General features: G+C 44.2%; 1 protein-coding gene across 1 annotated transcript in view; it reads left to right on the top strand.

Moving 5' to 3' along the window:
• OXCT1 (3-oxoacid CoA-transferase 1) overlaps positions 1-23,563 on the top strand; it is a 570,108-nt gene that overhangs the window by 516,836 nt on the left and 29,709 nt on the right. The window contains exon 16 of the mRNA XM_029578060.1: positions 4,463-4,564. Within this exon, the coding sequence (XP_029433920.1) occupies positions 4,463-4,564 (102 nt within the window). The remainder of the gene's footprint in view (positions 1-4,462; positions 4,565-23,563) is intronic.

Genomic DNA, 23,563 nt, shown 5'->3' on the forward strand with positions numbered 1-23,563 from the left:
TTATTAAGTACTATTTTCCATTATCAGAGATTGTAATCAATAATTCAAGTTGCATTTTCAAAAGTTGCGTACATAAAAAATAATACTTCCGTGGGTAAAATAGAATATACGCCAGTATATGTTACTTTAGAAACTTCAACATACACCTGTAAATCAGGGCCTGCGAGTAAATTTGCACAGGGTTGGGGTGTTCTGGGAAGGGGCCAATATTTATTTGCATAAGTTGCTATTTTATAAGCAATATGCCCATGTAAATTTGGCACCTTACTCATGTATATTTACACCTGCTCAATTTTCTGTAAACAGGTAATATGTATTATTTATTTATTTAAAATCATTTCTATTCCGCCTGAAATAGAAACCTATGTTGGGCAGATTACAACAACATCAAATACATTAAAAAATAATATATCAAATATAAATTCAAACAATCTTAACTTCTGTAATAAATTATCCAACACCACATCTTCGGATATAATTAAGTTTGCAGAAGTAAGAGAGCCTTAAGTTGCTTATGAAATGTTAAAACGTTATCAATATTTCTCAGTGAATCTGGAAGGGCAATGCACAGCAAAGGTCCAATAACAAATATAGTTCATTTACGGGTTTCCATTAATCGTGCTTGTTTTATAGTGAGTACCTGCAGTAACAATTTACATTGGGATTGCAAGTTCTGTATAGGCAAATATATTTAAAAGTGCTTTTAAAAATGACTGACTCTTAGCCTTAAAAACCTTAAAAACTAACATCAACATTTTGAGCTCAATGTATTTATTAATGGGCAACCAGTGAAGATTAATTAATAGTGGGGACACATGGTCCCATCTAGAGGCCCCAGAAATCAAACGGGCAGCAGAACTCTGCAATAGCTGGAGAGGATGAATTTAGAGGCCGGAAACCCAACCCAACCCAACAATAATCATTAACAGTAATACCAAAAGATTGTATGATAATCCAAAAATCAGCTTTGTCTTAAACAAATCGTAACAGCCGAAGTAAATGCAATTTATAAAAACCCACTTGTAAAACTTGTTGGATTTGGAGCCAAAATGACAGTTGAGAGTCAAAAAGAAAACCTAGATTCTGTATAAGTTTATAAAATGTGTTATTTCCGAAGATCTTATAAGAGTCAACATTCTGATTTTGCTAGTAGTGTTGGTCTCAAGAGAAATAAGTTCTGATTTGTTGACATTTTAACTTAAGATGATTTTTGCACATCCAGGTATTAATGACCTAAAGGTCTTCAACAACCAGATTTAAAGTTGCTTGTAGTGAAACTTTTACAGAAGAATACAACTGTATATCGTCTGTGAACATTCTAAACATTCTATAATGTTGATCTGTCACAGAACACAGTGGGAGCTTATTTACATTATATAAGGCTGCCGACAAAACTAATCACTGGGGAACCCCAGTAGGAACTGTAAACCAAGTAAAAGAACAACCATTAAGCAAAACTTGTTCATGCAAATGACAATATGATTCAAACCATTTGAATACTACAACCCCACTCTCAGTCCCTTTAAACGCTCTAACAAAATATGATGGGAGTCAGTATCAAAGGCAGAGGACACATCTAAATATATACCAATTACAGCCCTTCCTTGATCAAATTCACTCAGTAAATAATTCATAATAGAGACCAACAGAGTTTAGGTGGTGTGTTTCTGTCTAAACCCGCATTGGTACAGATGAAGTATAATATAATCTTTCAAAACATTGGCAAATGGTCTGTAAACTACCTTTTCTAGGATTTTGCTTAATATACTCAAATTAGATATAGGGCGATAACTGGCGGGAGATTCTTTATCTACATTTCCCTGCCCTTTTCAATATAGAGGGAACATGACCCTCGGATAACGAATTCAGAATGTCTAGGAAATCCTCCCTAAGCAAATACAGTACGGAAAAGGGACCTGGATCCAGAATGCAGACAGAATTTTTAAGCTGGGACATATATTTTTCTAATTTGGTATTACCCAACTCTTCAAAAGACTCAGTATCGCTGTTGAAATGTGATGCCAAAGACTCAGCTTTGCTCATTAAAATGGATGCAAAATCATCTGAAGAAAATGTTACAGGGTGAACTGTACATTCTGAACCATCAATAATTCTCTTAACTGAATTAAACCAATAATGTGGCCAATTCAAAGACTTCAAAATCCAGCAAGATATCTTGCTTTATCAAATAAGTGCTTAGAATTGTTCCTGGTTTGCCTCAATTTCCTTTCTAGTTTTCTCTTTATCCTTTTACTAAGAACCAAGGTCTTATCAAACCAATGTACCCTGGCATGGACTCATTGAGAGATCTTATTTAAAACAGGAGCAGCCTTATTGGTAATAGTACATAAGGCAGCATCAAATGAGTCAGCTATTTGATCGATATACCTATAATCTAAATTATCTTTAACTGCCAGCCATACTGTTTGAAATAGATTTTGACCCACTGGTACTCCAATTTTCCATTCATGGGTTACGGATAGATATCTTACTAGACTCCCAGAATATGAAAAAGTAAAAGAGAAAAAAAAAAAATCTGACCACACCTCTGACTTTGGTGGATAATAACATCTTCCTGTCAATTACTTTTTTTTTTTTTTTTATCATCGATGTATATATTATTTCTGTTTTGGTTTGTTTTAGGTAATTGTATTAAGAACTGTTTTTTGATGGATTGTGATTTTAATTTAGTTTTATTATATTCCCCTTGTCTGTTTTATCTTTTATCCTCTTTTGTTTTTAATGTATCCCAGCTTGGTTAACATGCTTTACAAGTGGTATATAAAATTTTAATAATAATAATAAAAAGTGATCATTAACATCTTAAATGTTAAAAAAAAAAAAAATGACTGGGTAAGAGGATTTCAGGCTAAAGAGGTAGGAGGGTCTTCATGAGCTGGTAAACTAATTGGTAAAACTGGTTGCTTCTTTGCTGCACACATGTTAGTAAATCCCCCGACTTAAGTAGGTAAAAGCCGACTTATGGTGGATAGATGTGTCTAAATAATGCATGTAATTTTTCCTCTTGTATTTCTCTCTTCTCCTAGTTTGACCATCCCTGTTCATTGTAACTGCATTCTTTCTTCACACAAGTTCAAGTTTTTAGTTTATCATGCACCTCCCTGTGTAACTGTAAACCAGCATGATGTGATTGTATCATGAATGCCGGTATATAAAAACCGTAAATAAATAAATAAATAAATAAAATAAATGTAAGATCTATTCGCATATCCCTTAAAAATTTTAAGTAAAAATAAGTTTCATTTGCACACACTTATCTTGCTAAATTCTGACTTATCTGGCTAAGTAGCACCTTTACTGAAACTTAGATGGACAAATTCAAATTTATCCAGATAAATAGAAGCACTACTTAAATGGAGAAATCTGAAAAGTGTTATCTGTCCATCCAAGTAACGCTTTTCAGACTTCTCCAGATATGTAAGGTAGCCAGATAAGTCTTAAAATGCTACTTATCCAGATAAGTCTAAAAACGCTACTTAATCGGGTTTCTGATTTAACCAGATAAGTAGCGATTTAAGACTTACTCCGCTATCAAACCGGATAAGTCTGAAAGGCTCTACTTAGATAGACAAGCAACATTTTTCAGACTTACCCAGATAAGTAGCGGCTTTGCTGCTACTTAGCTGAATAAATTGGAATCTAGAAAGATAAATGTTGCTACTTATCCAGTTAAGTCCGAACTTGTGCAGCTCATGGTTTTTTATATGCATATCCAATATATAAAAATCTTGCTACAGTGATAAACGAGGGCTGGTTTTTATAGAGAGACCATCATATAGTGCTTAAGGCTTTCCAAACCAGATCTGCCCTAACTTGCACAGGGACTTTGTAATCATCAGTCACTCTGTGCGTGGTTTATGAATGCTTATGATTATAGCTATTTCATACAGATGCTTGTTACTACAAGCTATCTCCACACTTATCTGCAGTAAGTCCACTGTATTGGCGAGCCTCTTAGTAGTAGATCATGGTCCTACATTGTAATGTTTCGGAGTGGTTAATCTCCTTCTTCAGGGAATAGTACGCTTTTGTGGACTGTTGTCAACTTTGTTTGGTCAGTATAATCCTGCATGCTAATCACTGAAGTCAGGGTTCCTTCAGTGATAGAAAGTGAAGGTGCTAAGAGCTACCTGCTGCTTTAAGGTGCCGCAATACTGACTGATGTGTAGTTTTTGAGGCTTAGGTAAATTGATTTAGAATGTTAAATGTTAATTAAGTAGAATTAGGTAGTGCTTTTATCACATACTTCTTTTTTTCATTCAAACATTGATAGTTACTTTGTTTTGCAGGGTTGAGCAACAAGAAAGGTCACCTTCACTTTTTTCCCACTAAGTAGTTCAGAACAATTTTAGTTCTGGTAATGATTTTATATACCTGTACAGATACAAAATGTGTATTGGTTTTCAAATAAGAAATTACCAGGTGTTGTTCATTGTAACAGGCTGTGTTTGATGTGGACAAGAAAAAAGGGCTCACCTTGATTGAAATTTCAGAAGGATTAACTGTTGATGACATCAAGAAAAGCACAGGCTCCAATTTTGCTGTGAGTATTTGCATGATTATGTATTTTTCTTCATGTTTTATAAGTTACCTGTTGTAAAGATGACTAGCATAGTGGAGTTTAAAAGAGATTCAATGTATTATCCACTAAGATGCCTTGATCTCTTTCCGGGGTAGTAGCTCCTAATATGGAACCTAACATTGTGTAACTATAGAAACATAGAAACATAGAAATGACGGCAGAAGAAGACCAAATGGCCCATCCAGTCTGCCCAGCAAACTTCACACATTTTTTTCTCTATAGCATGGGTTATTTTTCCCTATATGCATCACCTTGCACTTATCCATATTAAATTTCATCTGTCATTTGGATGCCCAATTTTTCAGTCTCACAAGGTCTTCCTGCAATTTATCACAATCTGCTTGTGATTTAACTACTCTGAACAATTTTGTATCATCTGCAAATTTGATTACCTCACTTGTATTCCTTTCCTGATCATTTATAAATACATTGAAAAGCATGGGTCCCAGTACAGATCCCTGAGGCACTCCACTGCCCACCCCCCTCCACTGAGAAAATTGTCCATTTAATTCTACTCTCTGTTTCCTGTCTTTTAACCAGTTTGTAATCCACAAAAGGACACTACCACCTATCCCATGACTTTTTACTTTTCCTAGAAGCCTCTCATGAGGAACTTTGTCAAATGCTTTCTCACAGGACAAGCAGGATGGTAGTCCTCACATATGGGTGACATCATCAGGATGGAGCCCAATCACGGAACACTTTTGTCAAAGTTTCTAGAACTTTGACTGGCACCTACTGGGCATGCCCAGCATAGCACCAACCCTGCAGCCAGCAAGGGTCTCCCTTCAGTCTTCTTTTTTCCGCACAGCAGTAGTCACACAGGTTAAGGAGGTCTTCAGAGATTCCTGACAGGAATTTTTCCTCACAGAACTTCTTCAAAAATTTCAAAAAAATTGTACCCCTTAGGGGTTCCCTTATCGATATTGATTCCCGTCGAGTTTTTCTCTCGCGGCCTACCGACCATCGACCACACCGCGGCTAAATTTTGTCGAGGCCATGGCGTCGGGTTTCCGTCGGTGCCCTGACTGCACTCGACCGATGTCCATCACTGACCCTCACACGGTCTGTGTGATGTGTTTGGGGTACAACCATGATGTCCTTACTTGCACCAAATGTGCCCAAATGACACCAAAGGGTCGCAAGTCTAGGCTGGAGAAGATGGGACTTCTCTTTTGGCCAAAAACCCTGACACCATCGATAGGTTCGATGTCGTCTGAACCAGTACTATCTACTTCGCGCCAGCACCGGGAAACCACCGCTGCCCAACCGGCTTTGACGACTCTGTGGGTGTCGACCCCCTCTGTTCCTCCTCAGGATAAAGACTGAGGGGATCATCGAGAAAAACATCGACACCGCCACTGTAAAGCTCAGGCCACCGATACAGGCAAGCCCTCGGCATCAACGTTGTCTGAGCCACCGACAAAGAAGTCTCGAACAGAAAAGGCCCCATCCTCTTCTGTCTCTGGGACACCAAGGGATTCCCCACGTGGATAGGTGCCAGGATCCGCGATTCCACCTTCACCGATGGACCCTCTGGCTACGCCAGTGCTGCCTTCTACTCCGGAACCGGGTATCCATGCCCTAGGTTTCCATAAGGAATTGGATCGGATGATCCAAGAGGCTATCGGAAAAGCACTCCAGGAGTTCAATCCTCCATCGATGCCGGTTCCCGAGCCGGCCACCGATCCGATACCCTGGCGCTTGCACCGCTATTGGTAAGAATGTACAAGTTAATCTGTGCCCTTCCACCAGTGCATCCGAGAGAACCGATGGCCCCGATTCCTTCCTCACCGATACCCTTGTCATCGGAAGAAGAAGAAGAATCACCGATCTCCATTCCGCCCTCCGGAGTGCTACCACCGACACATCCATCGATGTCACCGATTCCATCGTTGACTCATTCGATACCTCCGGTACTTCCCTTGATGCCATCGATGCCTCAATCGATGCCTTCGATCCCACTTTCAAAGCCATCGATGCCTAGGCCCGGACCTTCCGGAATAACACTGTTACTCCCTTCTGATGAACATATGGGAGCTGATGATGAGCCATACAATCCCTGGACCAATGATTCGTCCCAGGATTCAGATGATCTGCCTTCACAGCCCTCTCCTCCTGATGAAAGGAAGTGTTCTCCTCCAGAGGACTTGTCCTTTATCAATTTTGTTAAGGCAATGTCTGAAACAGTTCCATTCCAGCTTCAGACTGAAGAGGACTCTAGGCATCAGTTGTTACAACTTCTCCAGTTTCTCGATGCTCCTAAGGAAATCATGTCTATCCCTATTCATGACATCCTTTTGGACCTTTTAAAGACAAATTGGGAATGCCCTGGCTCTGTAGCACCTGTTAACCGTAAAGCAGATGCCACCTATCTAGTTCAGCCAGCCCCTGACTTCCAGAGAGCTCAACTAGATCATCATTCAGTAGTTGTGGAGTCAGCCCAGAAGAGGGCACGATGCGCCAAACCCCACTCTTCCATTCCCCCAGGAAAGGAACAGAAATTTCTGGATACGTTTGGAAGACGAGTATTTCATGAGTCAATGCTCATCTCTCACATTGCTTCCTATCAATTATACATGACCCAGTACAATAGGGCCCTGTTTACGAAGATTCAAGAATTTGCTGAAGCCTTACCTCTGCAATTCCAGGACCAACTTCATGCCCTAGCACAAAAGGGTCTAGATGTTCTTGTTCCCAGCTTTGTTATCCAAGTTGTCTCTTCCTGTTCTCTGTAAGACACTTGTTGTCATTGTTTAATATTTATATCTGTTGCAATGTAAACCGGAGTGATAAGTAACTCTGTTACCTGAACTTCGGTATAGAAAAAGTTATAAATAAATAAATAAATAGATGCTGCCAAACATGAAGTGCGTTCGGCATATGACATCTTCAACACCACCTCCAGGAATTAGTGCGAGGAGATGGGCCTGGCTAAAGTCTTCAGACCTCAGACCAGAAGTACAGGACAGGTTAGCTGACTTGCCCTGTGCTGGGGATAATCTTTTCGGAGAAAAGATTCAAGAAGCAGTGGCGCAGCTCAAGGACCACCAAGAGACTCTGCTCCAGCTCTCCTTACTGCCTTCTGATCTCTCTTCCTCTTCCAAATGTTCTTTTAGAAGAGAATCCAAGAGGCAATTCTACTGGCAAAGGAGTTTCTATCCCCCGGCGTCCAGGGCTCGAGCTTCTAAGCCATACCACAAAGGCCAATCCAAGCAAACTCGAGTACAGAAGTCACAGCCAGCCTCCCAGCCAGGTTCAGCGTCTGGCTTTTGACTCCTTCCTAGAGAACAGTACCCAGCTTCCACTTCCGACTATTCCCGTCGGAGGCCAGTTGTGCCACTTCTCCAAACCATGGCACACAATCACCACAGATCAATGGGTACTCGCTGTAATAACCCAAGGTTACCACCTCAACTTTCTCTCTGTTCCACTGGATTCCCCACCTCGGCTGACGTGGGGAACATCCAACCACTCACCACTCCTAGAGCAGGAGGTCTCCCTCCTCCTCCAGTCCCGAGCAATAGAACCAGTGCCCCTCTCCCAACAGGGGCAGGATTTCTATTCCCGGTATTTCCTGATACCAAAAAAGTCAGGTGGGGTTCGCCCAATATTGGACCTTCGCACCTTAAACAAATACCTTCAAAGAGAAAAGTTCAAGATGATAACCTTGGGTTCTCTTCTTCCCCTTCTCCAAAGGGAAGACTGGCTCTGCTCTCTAGACCTCCAGGACGCCTACACACACATTTCCATTACTTCGTCACATCACAGATTCCTGCGGTTCCTAGTAGGCCCAAAACACTTCCAGTATCGAGTGTTACCATTCAGCCTAGCATCTGCCCTATGAGTCTTCACCAAGTGTCTCATAGTGGTAGCTGCCTTTCTCAGGAAGCAAAGTGTCCAAGTCTATCCCTATCTCGACGATTGGTTGATCAGGGCTCCTACTCAGCAAGCTGCACTGGCTTCTCTGTGTCTCACGTGCCATACCCTGATCTCCCTAGTGTTTCTCATAAACTATCCAAAATCCAGGCTAGCTCCCTCTCAAACCCTGTCGTTCATAGGGGCCGACTTGGACACTCTAAAGGCGAAAGCCTTCCTACCTCAGGATCGAGCTTTCACTCTTGCCTCTCTGGCCCGTCGACTGCAGTCTCGACAACACTCAACTGCACGTCACTTTCTGATCTTCCTGAGTCATATGGCCTCCTCGGTGCATGTCATTCCCATGACCCGCCTGGCCATGAGAGTACTGCAGTGGACTCTAAGATCGCAGTGGATTCAGTCTTCTCAGCCAATGTCCACCATTGTCCACATCACCAACCAGCTCCGCTTATCTCTGGCTTGGTGGATAAACCAATCCAATCTGCTCAAGGTCTTCCATTTCAGGTTCCAGAACCTCAAATAACCTTGACAACAGATGCCTCCAACCTCGGCTGGGGTGCACTGGTACAAACATGCAATCTCGGGGCATTTGGTCTCCAGAGGAAGCCAAACACCAAATAAACTTCCTGGAGCTTCTTGCAATCAGATATGCTCTCAGGGCTTTTCAGGATCACCTTTCCAATCAGGTCATCCTGATTCAAACAGACAACCAGGTGGCCATGTGGTACATCAACAAGCAAGGGGGAACGGGCTCCTACCTCCTGTGTCAGGAAGCTGCACAGATATGGGCGGAAGCCCTTTCCCACTCGATGTATCTCAGGGCCACCTACTTGCCGGGAGTGGACAATGTGTTGGCAGACAAGCTGAGTCGCACTTTTCAATCGCACGAGTGGTCCCTCAACCCCACTGTAGCGGACTCAATATTCCAACGTTGGGGTTATCCTCACATAGACCTCTTTGCGTCAATTCACAACCGCAAAGTAGGGAACTTCTTCTCTCTCGCTTGTAGCCAACACTTTCAGCCAAGAGACGCGTTCTCCCTCTCGTGGGCCAACGGTCTCCTTTATGCGTACCCTCCACTTCCACTCATTTCAAAGACTCTCGTGAAATTGCAAAGGGACAAGGGACTAATGAGTCTCATAGCCCCTCATTGGCCACGCCAGGTCTTGTTTCCAATTCTCCACGACCTATCAGTGCACTGGCACATTCCTCTGGGGAAGGACCCGCTTCTGATCACTCAGAACAACGGCTGCCTTCGTCACCCCAACCTCCAGGCCCTCTCCCTGACTGCCTGGATGTTCAAAGGTGTTAAAAAAGAGGTTGGACTTAAAATGTAATACTTCAACCTCTTAACCTTTCAGAGCCGGTTTCCCATGTCCTAGTAGCTTCACGAAAGCCTTCCACAAGGCAGTCTTATCGTTACAAATAGAAAAGGTTTGCGGTATGGTGTTCTTCCATGTCCATCGATCCCTTCACTTGTTCCACACTGAAGATTCTGGACTACCTGTGGCACATGTCAGAGTCAGGTCTCCAAACTTCTTCTATAAGGGTACATGTCAGTGCGGTAGCCGCCTTCTATAAAGGTGTCGGGGATGTACCTATTTCAGTACAACCCCTCGTAACATGCTTTTTGAAGGGCTTGCTCCACCTTAAATCTCTACTGCGCCCTCCAGCCCCTTCCTGGGACTTCTACTTGGTTTTGGGGCGGCTCATGAAACCGCCGTTTGAGCCTCTCCAATCCTGTGATCTCCGCCATCTCACCTGGAAGGTGATTTTTCTTTTGGCGATCACATCTGCTCGCAGAGTTAGTGAGTTACAGGCCTTAGTCACCTACCCGCCTTACACTAAACTTCTGCATGATAGGGTAGTACTCCGCACTCACCCTAAGTTTTTGCCTAAGGTAGTATCGGAGTTTCATATCAATCAATCCATTATATTACCCACCTTCTTTCCCAGGCCCCACTCAAACCCAGGAGAACGGGCTCTGCATACCCTGGATTGTAAACTTGCTCTAGCATTTTATCTAGACCATACAGCTGCCCACAGGAAATGCACTCAATTATTTGTTTCCTTCCCATCAAATTGGGCAAACCTGTGGGTAAGCAGACTCTCTCCTCCTGGTTAGCGGACTGTATTTCCTTTTGTTACCAACAGGCAGGCATTCCGCTTCAAGACCGTGTTAAAGCACACTCTGTCAGGGCCATGGCAACATCAGCAGCGCACCTACGCTTGGTGCCGCTTGCTGACATCTGTAAGGTTGCTACTTGGAGTTCTTGCCACACCTTCACAGCCCATTATTGTTTAGACAAAGCTGGCAGACAAGATTCCATCTTTGGCCAGTCTGTGCTACGCAACTTATTTGCGAACTGAGATACCAACATCCTTCCGCCAACCCGGTAGGGTTCAGGATGCCCTTTACCAAATTCCACCCCAGTTCTTGTGCCTGTTGCATATCTTTGGGTACATTTGGTGCTTTGCTCGGGCATCCTCAGCTCGGTATGCCACATGTTAGGACTACCATCCTGCTTGTCCTGTGAGAAAGCAGAGTTGCTTACCTGTAACAGGTGTTCTCACAGGACAGCAGGATGTTAGTCCTCACGAAACCCGCCCGCCACCCCACGGAATTGGGTTTGTTTACGTTTTCTTATTTTATTTTTTGCATGTACTTTTTGCTATAAGACGAGACTGAAGGGGGACACCTGCTGGCTGCAGGGTTGGTGCTATGCTGGGGACCTCAATGTGGTCTTGGCCACTTGATGAGAGCCCCATTTGAGCCCCTGTGGTGTTGTGACCAGAAGTATCTTACCTGGATAACTTATCTGGTTAACATTAGCCAGATACGTTATCCATTTTAGGGTTTTTTGAAATTTGGTTCTGTATGTAGATTACTGTGCATTTGTACTCCGTCTCTGTAAAAGCAAAATATTCAGGCTTTAAGTTCCCTAATAAACTAGATGTATCTTCCTTCTGTCTCTCCTCACTCTAGGTGATTACTTACTCTATTTCATTTGCATTAACAAAATACTTCTTTTTTTATTATCACATATCAGTCTTCGGGACTCTCATCTGTTGGAATGGGCTTCATTTTGCTCTTAGTGTTTATATAGATAATTATGCTGAATATTCTTTTACAAATTAGTGAAAATGAAATGAGCTCATGGTTTAATTGTCACTTAAACACTGACCCATATTTTATATCTCCCCCTTAGAAAATGGATCTTTAAGATGTGTCATTTCCAAGGACAATTTTTTTGCATTATAGAAGGGTTTTTCCCCCTTGTTGGTAGACTGCCTTGGAAGCAACAGAGCACAGCAAATTACTAACACAATGAGTCTGTTGCATAATTCATTATCCACATGTCCATTCTCCATATATTCAGAGGTCCTTGTGTATTAACCTTTATTGTAGCTCAGCATTTAGAAATGCCACAGTTTTTAAGTTCATTGTCTTTGCAGTGCTCTAAGGAATGATGATAGTTTGTACACACTTTTATTAGGATTTAGTTCATATTCCTTTTGTGTGATTAGAACAGTAGTCCCTTCTTTTGTAGTTATCTAATTGTTAGTTGAAACCTCTATACAAGTCTTCAGAGGGAAACATTACTGTATGCGTGTAAACCAGGGGTAGGCAAACTATGGCCCGAGGGCCAGAACCGGCCCATCTCCCCCTTTTTTGTGACCCACCTACCTCGCAGTGCCCTCCATGGTATCTGGCATGCCAACACAATGGCCCGGCATCATTAATGAAGTCCCAGTGTCAGGTACTTTAGTACATTATCTCGGGCCATCCTTGATGACCTCAGGCAAGCTGCTCCTGCACTTCCTCCCTCTTCTGCTCCGCCATAAGCTCCTGTAGCAGCCAGAAACCTCTCAGTGCAGCTATGTCACCACCCAAAAGGAGAGAGAAGGATAGGAGAACAGAGCTGGGGGCGGGGTGCCAGAGGAAAAAGGAAGAGGCAGCAGCAGCAGTGGGAAGATGATAGCACCGTGTGGAGAAGGAAGCTCTTAAAAGGGGCCTGCAGGCCCAGGAGGAGCAGGATATCAGCAGCAGGCAGAAGACCCAGTTTAAGCGGAAATCAGATTCTGGAGGTAGAGTGCAGGGCCAGGTTGGGAGAATGAAGACAGCAAACAGGGATGCGGATAACGCAAAAAAATGAACTGTGAAGACTTGCAGGATATGGGAGCAGGCAAAATGTGGTCTTCTTAATGGTGCTAGGGGAAGAGTTCAGTGCCATTGGCGTTCAGCTCTGCGATGTGTATTGTGTTCATTTCGTGCCCTTCTCTTCTTTTAACACTGGTAGGTGTCTGCCCAAGGCCAGTTCACTGGATACTATTTTAACAGATGAGGAGCTCACAGACTTGAACTGGCTTTCATGAGCATACAAACTTTTAAATAACTTCTGCCTTGGAAGTGAGAGTCCGGTGAGATTTTTTGCTAGCTTGCAGCCAGAATTCAGAAAACAAATCTGCCACGTCCAAGCCTTTTTATTCTTTTACAGTCCGATGCAATGCAGTGCACTCAGCCAAGCGCACTGGTTAACCCGTGGTTGGACGTGCTTTTCGGATGCGCGTCCACAACCCCTTATGCTATAAGAGGCTTAGTGCTTCCAAAACGCGCAGCCAACCCCCCGCGACGCTACATCACATGTAAATTCATGTTGATGAGGCTATTAAGCTATAAGGTACCACCCTGCTCTTGTCATTTTTGCTACACTAGACTAACGTGGCTATCCCTCTGAAGATAGTTTGTCATAAAAGATCAAGGTTAAATGGGGGGGGAGGGCAGTTACGTGAATAACTTTGGTGAAGGAGTGAACCAGGTAGATTTGTTTCACTTTTGCAGCAATTATGTATATTCCCTGCAGCATGCAGTACACTAAGGCGTAGATTTTAAAAGGAGCGCGCGCTTGTCCATGCACGTGCAGTTCCCAGCACGCATACATGGACACGCGGATGTTATAACATGAGTGCGTCACCGCACTTGTTATAAAATTCAACATCTGCGCACACATGCGCGCCAGATTTTAACATCCACGAGTGCATGTGTGGTCGGCCTGAGACTCACACATGCGGGGGGGGTATTTTTTACTATGCGCAGTGACGCAATTTCGTTCCCAGTTCCCTCCCAGTCCGCTCCAATTAAGGAGCAGACTGAGAGGGAAGTTCCCTAACCCTATCCTTCCTACCAATACTCCTCTCCTCCCCAACCCCTAACCCCTATCTATTTACCCTATTTTTATTTTTGTTTGTTAACTTACCTGCTCTTTTGGAGCAGAAGTAAGTTACGCGCGCCAGCCAGCTACTGACATACGCTTCCCCAGGTCAGGGCCTAATGTCGCTGTCCTGGCCCGCTCCCTGCCCCCCCACCCACCCCCACCCAGCTCAGACCCCCCCCCCCCCGCCCCCCGGCCCACCCCTTCTAGAGGCCCGGCACTTCAGCACCTGGCCACACGCGTAACCCCTGGTATTTGTGCACGCGTTTTAAAATCAGGCCGAATTTGATCATTTTTTTCTTTGTAAAAATATCGTTTTCAGTCAGATCTGCTGCAGATGCAGATTTTCCCCAGTGCATAATTTTACCACAAATTACAGCAATGCAATGTAATGAAAACTGTCTTCTTTCTGAATTTGTGAATAAATCCCCAGACTTGTTTGTAAATCAAAAATTTTAAATTTCACACTTCCTTAATCAAGGTTGAAATGAAACAATCTAATACAGTGCAGCCAGACTTTTACCCTTAGATTCCTAAGCTTGGCTTTAAAAATGAATATATAATAATGATGCTGATGGCAATGACTTCATTTTGGAGACACATAGGCCCCTATTCACAAAGGTGCATTAGCCAACAACGCCACAACTTGTGTAATTTATCACAGGTCCCATTATTTTTAAATACAGGTGAATTTTTAAATGAGTTACACATGTAAATGCAACATACTATCATAGCAATTTTCAAAAGTCATTTACCCGGGTTAAGCGCACTTAATGCAGGTAAAACCTATTGACAATTCAATGGCATATATTGTAGCAATTTCCAAAAGCCCTCTTATACAAGTAAAGTGCATTTAGAATTGCAAAACCCAGTTTTAAGCGAGTAAATGTTTTTGAATATCAGGCCCTAATAGCACGTTTTGGGGTGTGTGAATAGGGGCTTGAATGTCTTATTTCCACCCTTCTGCATAAATTGAATTCTATTGTACAATATAATTATAGAATTTTAGAGGTAAGAAAAAAGCGACATTAGGTGTGGATAGGGCAGCAGCTTTTTCAGGACACTACATGGTGATTTCTGAAGTAGAAAAAGAACAGTATTACAATAGTATTAATTTCCAGTTACAAATGGGTAAACTAAGATACAGTGGATTGTCCAAGATCAGGCAGAAAGTTGTTGGCAGAGCAAGCATCTGAATTCAGAAGTTCCTGATTTTAAGTTTTGAGTTTTATTTTAAATCTTTTTATTTCATTTTTATCATGTTAATATTCATAGACTCAGTAATGGTGAGTTCTTATCAATCGCCGAATGGAGATAGATGTGGTACGATAATTTCAACAAGTACATGACGTTCCTCACTCATCCCCCCATCCCCATTCCTCACTCACCCCTAATTTAGTCCAGTGATTCCCAACCTTTTTTGTGTCATGGCACACCCGGTACAGTGTTCACTTCATTGTGGTATACCATCACCAACATCGTCTTCTCTTCCCTCTCACCTCGCTTCTGGCATCATCATGTTCCCTCTCCCTCTACCCCCTGGTATTATCCCTCTCCCTTTCCTTTCAACCCACCCCATCCTTCTTCCTTCCCTCACCCTTGCATCATCTTCACCTTATCTTCCCTTCCCTTTTCCCCACTCCCCTGGTATCATTACCTTCTTTTCCTTTCCCATGGCATAATCGTCCTCCCTCTCCCTCCACCTTTCTGGCATCATTACCACTTTTCTTTCCCTTTCCCTATCCTTCTACCCTTCTGGAATCACCACCACCACCACTTTCCTTCTCCCTCCACCCATATGGCATCATCACCACCTTCTTTTCTCTCTCTCTCCCTCCACCCTCCTGACATTATCATAATCATCATCAACACCACTCCCTCTTCCCTCTTTCCTGATATCACCTTCTTCCCTCTGTCCAAACTCTCTCCCTTCACACACTGGCATCAATATCACCTTCTTTCTCCAGTCCCTGGCAATATCACCACTTTCCCTTCCTTCTCCCTCCACCCCTCTGGCACCATCATCACCTTAATCTTTCCTCTCCCCTAGCTTCATCACTAGCTTCCCTTTCCTCTCTCTCCACCCTTCTGGCATCATCACCTTCTCCTGGCACCACTTTCCTTCTCTCTCCATTCACTGGCATTGTCACCACCTTTATCCTCTACCCCCCCCCGCCCGGTATCATCACTTTCTCTTCCCTTCCCTTTTGACATCAGCTGCACCTTCTCTTCCTCTCCCCTGGCATCATCACCTTCTTCCCTTACCTTTTCTCTCCCTCCATCCCCTAGTATCACCAACGTCTCCCTCTACCCATGGAATCATCACCACTTTCCCTTTCTTCTCCCTCCCATCTCCTCCACCCCTCTGTCACCATCATCATTTTAATCTTCCCTCTCCCATGGCATCAAAACCTTCTTCCCTTCCCTCTACCCCCTGGTATCACCTTCCTTGTCCCTTTACCTAGCCACTCTAGCCATTGTCATCATCACCTTCCCTCTTTCCCACCTTCTGGCATCATCACCGTCCCTTCCCTCTCCCCCCGGACACTCTGTAGCACCTTCATATTTCCCCTTGACCGGCACATTCAGCTGTTGTTTCTTCCTGTCCCTTCCTTCCTCAGAACCAGCAGAAGTCTGAGTAGCACTAACCTGCTGCTGTTTCTTCCTCCTCTGTCGGCTTGCCTCTGCAATGATAACAGCACAAGGCCAACATGTCCTGCAAGAAAGAGCTAACAGAGAGGGAAGCATCAGGAGCAGATAGGTACTGCTCTGCTGGCAGGAGGACATTCTGCAGGCAGGAACGAAAGAAACAATGAAGACTGCTGTCAGCTCAACTTTTCATACCCGGCCCTTCTCGCGGCACACCTGTAGGTCAGCCATGGCACACCAGTTGGGAAACACTGATTTAGACCATCCTTTGAAGGAGGTAGTGATATTTCTTATAGCAATGAATAAACACAGTGCAATTCTTTTACTCAGCTGTCAAATCATTCATGACCTTACTGCGAGCTTTGTGTGGTAACGATTGCAAATACAAGTTCCAGATTTTAGTCTCTAAACTATACCACTTTATAACTGAATAGGAATGTTCTAGGTTAAACTACACTGCAGTCATATCTATGTTTTTTTTCCTTCTGCTTGGTCATTGGGAAAGTCATCAACATTAGCATATTTTGATCAGAAGAGACTGAAGACTAACTGTTAAACATGTGATCTGTGCAAGGGACAAGAAATCATGAAGTAAATTACTGGATCTGATCCTGTGTAACCTTGGGGAATATCATATAGTAGTAATCATGTTCTATATTTACTTTCGTAGTTCTCATTTAATGTACAAGCTAAAAAAAGCATTACAAAACCTCCCAAGTGGCAGTTTTTGAAGTCTCTGTATTATGAATGTTGTACATATTTTTCACAGTATTGTAATACTATTTTTGCAGTACAGTAATAATAGCCTGGGACATTGGAAAATTTGAATTTCTTTGGCAGTAATCCTGTAAATTGCATTAGTATAATTATTGCAACCACAGGACAGATTACCATATTGCATGTCATTGCAGTAATATTGCCCAGCACCTCGAGATCCTATTTGGATTCAAAAAAATAATTGCTATCATTGGTGAAAAGCATGAGTTCAGTAAATATTGTCCCCAAACACATATTTATTAGGTCTCCCCAGGGAATGACTGAGTAGTATTGGTATCTGTTTTGTTTTTAATGATTAATAATGTATATTGAACTCCTCCCCTCTTAGTCAAAAATGTATTATCCATTTTCCAACATTAATTTCTCTTCATATTTATTTTCATATCCCATTTGGCTAGAATCCCCTCATTCATGCACAATGCCAACATAGCAGGGAGAAAGACATGAGAGTTGCCAATCTTTATTATAAACTAGCATCACATCAAAATAAACCATTCAGTAAGGATATCTCTAGGATATAAAGACAAAATATTGACTTATGTTGAACACTTAAAATCAGATCCCTGCTGTCTGGCCTATAGATCACCTTGACAGGGTAATCTGTTCTGGCTGCTACTGGCTTACAACTTTGATGAAACAATAAAAGAATGGAATAAACAACCAGGGTTTGCTAGATGTTTTTCATTATAAAAGTAGACAAGGCAAGTCTATGCCCACATAAAAAATCATGTTTCTTCTACAAAGCTGAATTCTTTATCATGAGTAGAAGAAGAGGCATAAGCCCAGGGAAGAGAATTTAGCTCAAGCATGTGCTCTGGGCATGAGGTATTTTGAAGTTTTATTTTTAAACCAATTCAACCATTATTGCTTTGGTGGTTATCATCCCAGTAGGAAGTTGAAGTTTGCATTTTATAAAACAACAAAGCATTTAAAAAAAATCAGTAAATGTGAGTCACTGCTCGTGTGGCAATCAGCAACAGTACCCCAACAGAAGGCCATAGCCTGACTGGGTCCCCAAAAGGGGTATACAAAGGTAACTCATAGAATGTGGTGCCATTGGATTCTGTTACGCCCGTCGGTCGCAGACGGTTGCAACCACTGTTGCTCACCTTATGCCTTCCTGCATCGACTCCTCCTCATCTTGCCCTGGGAGTTCATTAGGCGCGTGCGCGCCCTCGGGCCAGTCTTATTCATGTCATAGCTGGCCCTGCCTGCCTACGACTGGCCCTGCCTGCCTACGACTTGGCAACGAGTTCCCTCATTGCTGAATCCGCTCACTTCAGACCTGTGTTCCAGCTCCTGCTTCCTTGACGAGAGACGTTCCGGGTACCCGCTCCTCGGGGGCCCTATCCTGTCTCTGGCTATCCGCTCCTTGGAGGGCCTTGCATCTTGGACTGTTACCTGCCCCATTCCCCGGGGCTTCCTCTGGAACCTTCACTGTGCTACAGTGATTACCCCGCTCTGCGGATCCTTGCCGTACCTTCACTATTGAGGAACCCTCTTTGGTGTAGCCCGCTCTGCGGACCATTGCTGTACCAACGCTACTGAGGAACCCTCTTCGGTGTACCCCGCTCTGCAGACCATTGCTGTACCAACGCTACTGAGGTACCCTCACCAGTATACCCCGCTCTGCTGATTCATGCCACACCGCCTCTACTGAGGACCCCTCTTCGGTGTATCCCGCTCTGCGGACCACTGCCATACCAACACTACTGAGGACCCTCATCGGTGTACCCCGCTCTGCGGACCATTGCCGTACCTACTCTACTGAGGAACCCTCACCAGTGTACCCCACTCTACAGTCCATCACCGTTCGTCTCTACTGAGGATATATCTCCGTGAGCATACCCCACTGCACAGACCTGTGGCACCTCAGGGTCTGTGTGACTTTCTGCTTCACTCCCTGCTCTGCGGGCAGTGTCACTCTGTTTCTTTAATAAAGACTCAAGGACATTAGAGCTAGAACTGACATCAGCTTCCTGGGCTGATGCCCCGTGGCTCCACCCCCTGGGGTCACCATCTCTAGCTCTCCTGTCCTCTCCTCTCTACTCTCTTTCTCTCCAGCACCTGTTGCTCTGCGCACCCTTAGCTGAAACCTTGCCTCCCGATGGTGAGGCTCACGGGGCTCCTCCCCATGGGCGGTACCATCTCTCACAAATCCTAAGAGATTCCTGGACTTTTGCTGGCTGTTTGATGCATAACTTTGCTATGATCATACCTAAGTTCTTGGAAGCATGAACTGTTGCTAATGCAGAACTTTGCCGCATCTGAACAATGACCTTGCTGATTTAGGCTCCTAAGCCAATGCTGGTATTAAACAAAGATGAACTATGTTGTTTCAGAAATGTTTTTAAGCATATTTGGGTAATCTAATTCAAACATCAAAGGCAGGGTTTTGGACTGAGTAGTTTCTGCTAATGAACTGTGTGGCTTAATTCTCAGTTGTTTTTTCCTTCTTCATTCTATATTTGAAATTGCTAAAGCAAGGCTCATAAACCGGAAAGATTTTAGTTTTACAGTGAGCTAAGCTGTCATCAGGAAAATAAGTTTAATATTTTTTAGAAATGTTGGAAGGTGAGATGAGAAACTAGGAAGTAAGGGGATATTTAAACTGCACTCACAGAGACCGGACCAGTGGGTTGAGAAGATATCTGACCAGATAGAAGGAAATAGTCTACCGCTTTCGTAAAAGACATAGTTGCTTGTTTTAGGTTAAGATTTATTTATTTATTTATTTATTTGAAACCTTTTATATACCGGCATTAGTAAGCATACATCATACCGGTTCACATTGTAACTAGAAGGTTGGAATTACAATCAACAGGGAGGGGAAAAACTGGGAGGAATATACATAGAGCAGGCAGGTTGGAAATTAAAGCAATTAACAAGTGTAACAGACTATTTACAGGTATATACATGGCGGCTTAAGCAGGATACTGACCGGAGCCTAAAAACAAATGGGAACCAGTTAGACGGGGCTGGTAGGAGGGGGGGGGAGGGAGGGTTAATCAGGATGTGCTTGGGGGGGGGGAGGGAGGGTTAGTCAGGGTATGCTTGTTGAAAGAGCCACGTCTTAAGTCTCTTTCTGAACTTGGAGTAGCAAGGTTCAAGCCTGAGGAAGGTGGGGAGGGCATTCCATTGTTTGGGTCCTGCAATGGATAGAGCGCGGTCCCTAGTAGCGGAGAGGTGGGCTTTTTTTATAGGGGGAATAGAAAGGGTGCCTTTGTTGACAGATCGAATAGGTCGTTCAGAGCGTATGGGGGAGAAAGGATCGTCGAGCCAGTTGGAGTTATGCGAGTGGATGGATTTGTGCACTATGGTAAGGATTTTAAAGAGTATACGGAATACTACGGGGAGCCAGTGGAGTTCTTTGAGTATGGGGGTGATATGATCAGCCTTCCGTGAGTTGGTGATGACCCTGGCAATGGCATTTTGGAACATTTGCAAGGGTTTGATAGTGGATGAAGGTAGGCCGAGGAGGAGGGCATTACAATAGTCAAGCTTTGAGGATAGGGTAGCCTGGATGACCGTGCGGAAATCATGATAGTGTAGGAGGGGTCTGAGTTTCTTCAGAATACTGAGTTTGAAGAAACCTTCTTTTAGGATGGCGTTGATCTGTTTTTTTAGATTGAGTTGTTGATCGAGAATTACCCCAAGGTCTCTTACTGAGGTTTGGGATGTGATGGTGTTGAAGGCTGGGTCTTTGGAGATCAGGGATTTAGGAGGAAGGTGAGGAGAGATGAGGAGCAACTCTGTTTTGGAAGAGTTTAAAGCGAGGTGGATGTTGGTGAGGAAGTCATTTATGTTGGAGAGACATGAGTTCCAGAGTTCTAGGGCATCTGAGAGAGAGTTGTGAATGGGAATGAGAATTTGCACGTCGTCTGCATAGAGGTAGAATTTAAGGCCGAGGTCTGAGAGGAGCTGACATAGTGGCGTGAGGTATATATTGAAGAGGGTAGAGGAAAGGGAGGAACCTTGGGGAACACCTTGAGACAAGGGATAGAGTGAGGAGTTGGCGTTTCCTATCTTGACTGAGAACTTTCTGTTAGATAAATAGGATTTAAACCATAACAGGGCTAGGCCTGATATGCCTATGTCTGTTAGACGGTTGATGAGGTGGTTGTGATTAATGGTGTCAAAGGCAGCTGAGATGTCAAGGAGGGCGAGGAGATAACAGTTGCCTCTGTCCATGCCTATGAGCAGGTGGTCTGAGAGGGAGAGCAGGAGGGTTTCGGTGTTGAGGTACTTACGGAAGCCGTATTGGGCTGGATGCAGAAAGTTATTGTTTTCGAGGTATTCTGTAAGTTGGGTGTTCACAATCTTTTCCATGATTTTGGAGAGGAAGGGCAAGTTAGAAATGGGGCGGAAGTTGGCAGGGTCTTTGGGGTCTAATGTTGGTTTTTTTAGGAGGGGTTTAACAATTGCTTGTTTAAGAGCGTCGGGGACAGAACCTGAGGAGAGGGAGGAATTTATGATGTCTGCAATAGGTTTGGAGATGGAGGTAGGGATGGAGAGGAGAGATTTTGTGGGGATGGTGTCTGAGGGGTGAGATGCAGGTTTGAGTTTTCTGAGAATCAATTCCACTTCTTTAGAGGAGGTCAGGTCAAGGGTTTGGAGGGTGGGTGTAGAAGGGAAGGGTTGAAGGGCGGGGGAAGGGGGCGTGGAGGGAGAAGGGGTGGTTGAAGGAGAGGGGTGTTGAAATCTACGGAGGATGTTGGTGATTTTTGTGAGGAAGTATTGTGCGAGTTCCTCACTCTTGGCGGCGGCTTCACTATCAGGGATAGCGGGTTGGGGGGACTTGGTAAGGTTGGCAATATAATTGAAGAGGGCTTTAGGGTTGTAGATGTACTGGTGGATCTTAGAGGCATAGAAATCTCGTTTAGTTTTAAGGGTGGTTATTCTATAATGGTGGAGGGCGGATTTGTAGCTTGCGGCGAGTTGGGGTGAGGGGGCTTTACGCCAACTTCTCTCTCGCTGCCTCAGGGCAATTTTTAGGGATCTTAATTCGGTAGTGTACCATGGTTGGTGGTTTTTTGTGGGTTGGGATGGGTTACGTCTGGAGATGGGGCAGAGTTTGTCAGCAATTTCTTGGGTTATGCTGAACCAGGATGTGATGGCAGTTTCTGGGCTGGTGCAGTCGAGGTTGGTTGAGGCGTTGGAGATAGCGATAGCTAGTTCATCTCCTGAGCAGGGTTTCCTAAAGGTGATGGTGGTGTTGTTAGTGGGGGCGGGGGTAGCGGGGAAATTAAGGGGAAGTAAGGCTTCTATTAGGAAATGGTCCGACCAGGGTACAGGGGAGCAGGAGGGGGGGTGGGATGGTTGGAAGCAGTGGTTGATGAATATGAGGTCTAGGGAGTGTCCGGCTTGATGGGTGGGGGAGGCGACAATTTGTCTAAGGCCTAGTGCCTGGAGTGCCGTGAGGAATGACTCACAGGCGGGGGTAAGGGGGGTGGCATCAACATGGAGATTAAAATCTCCTAGTAAAATGGAAGGGATCTCAGTGTTGATATTGGTAGTTAAGAATTCAATCAGGGGGGAGGGATCTTGTTCAATGGAACCAGGGGGGGCATAAATAAGGCAAATTTGTAGCAAGGGAGACTTGAAAAGGCCAATTTCAAGTTTAGTGGGTGAGGTGGAGTGGGTGAGTTTGAGGTTAAGGTGTTTTTTGAAGGCTAGGAGGATACCACCTCCTCTTTTCTTGGGTCTAGGAACGGATATGAAATCATAAGAGTGGGTCGGTAGCTGGTTCAGGAGGACTATGTCAGTTTCTCTGAGCCAGGTTTCCGTGATTGCACAGATGTCTGGGTTAGTGTCAATGAGGAGGTCATTTAGAATGGGGGTTTTCTTTGAGAGAGATTGGGCGTTGAACAGTATGATAGAGAGGGCAGTGAGTCCTAGGAGTTGGTTGATGGGGGTCGTGAGGATCGGGAGTAGGGACTTGTAGGTGGGGGGTAGTCGGAGGGGAGAGAAATGGTGGTGCCTGTTGTGGGGGAGGTGAATGCGGCGGATGTGTTGTGTGGTCATTGTGGTAGAGGGGGGAGCAATGTGAAGGGTAGGTCGTAGCAGGACGGGAATATGGGTATAGGTGTGACTGGATGAGGGAGGGAGTACAATGCGAGGTAGGTGGTGCCGGTGGGGGCAGATAAACAGAGCAGATCAATGCAGATTAAACATTTAGATTAGACAGTTCAATGCAGGTTAGACAGAGCAGTGCAAGTTAGACAGTTCAATGCAGATTAAACATATGGAGCAGTTTGATACAGCTTGAGCAGATACAGTTAGATAGGTAAAGAGATTAAACAGTGCTAGGGACGCGGGTTATTCTAGAGAATACCACGCAGGGGTTAGGTAGGCCTGGGGGGGGGGGAGTAGAGCAAAGGCTGGGGAAGGCCAAGGTCCAGGGGCTGCAAAGGCTGGGGGGTCCAAGATGCTGGGGTAGGCT

Source organism: Rhinatrema bivittatum, chromosome 1 (assembly GCF_901001135.1).
Source record: "Rhinatrema bivittatum chromosome 1, aRhiBiv1.1, whole genome shotgun sequence".
Taxonomy (NCBI): Eukaryota; Metazoa; Chordata; class Amphibia; order Gymnophiona; family Rhinatrematidae; genus Rhinatrema; species Rhinatrema bivittatum.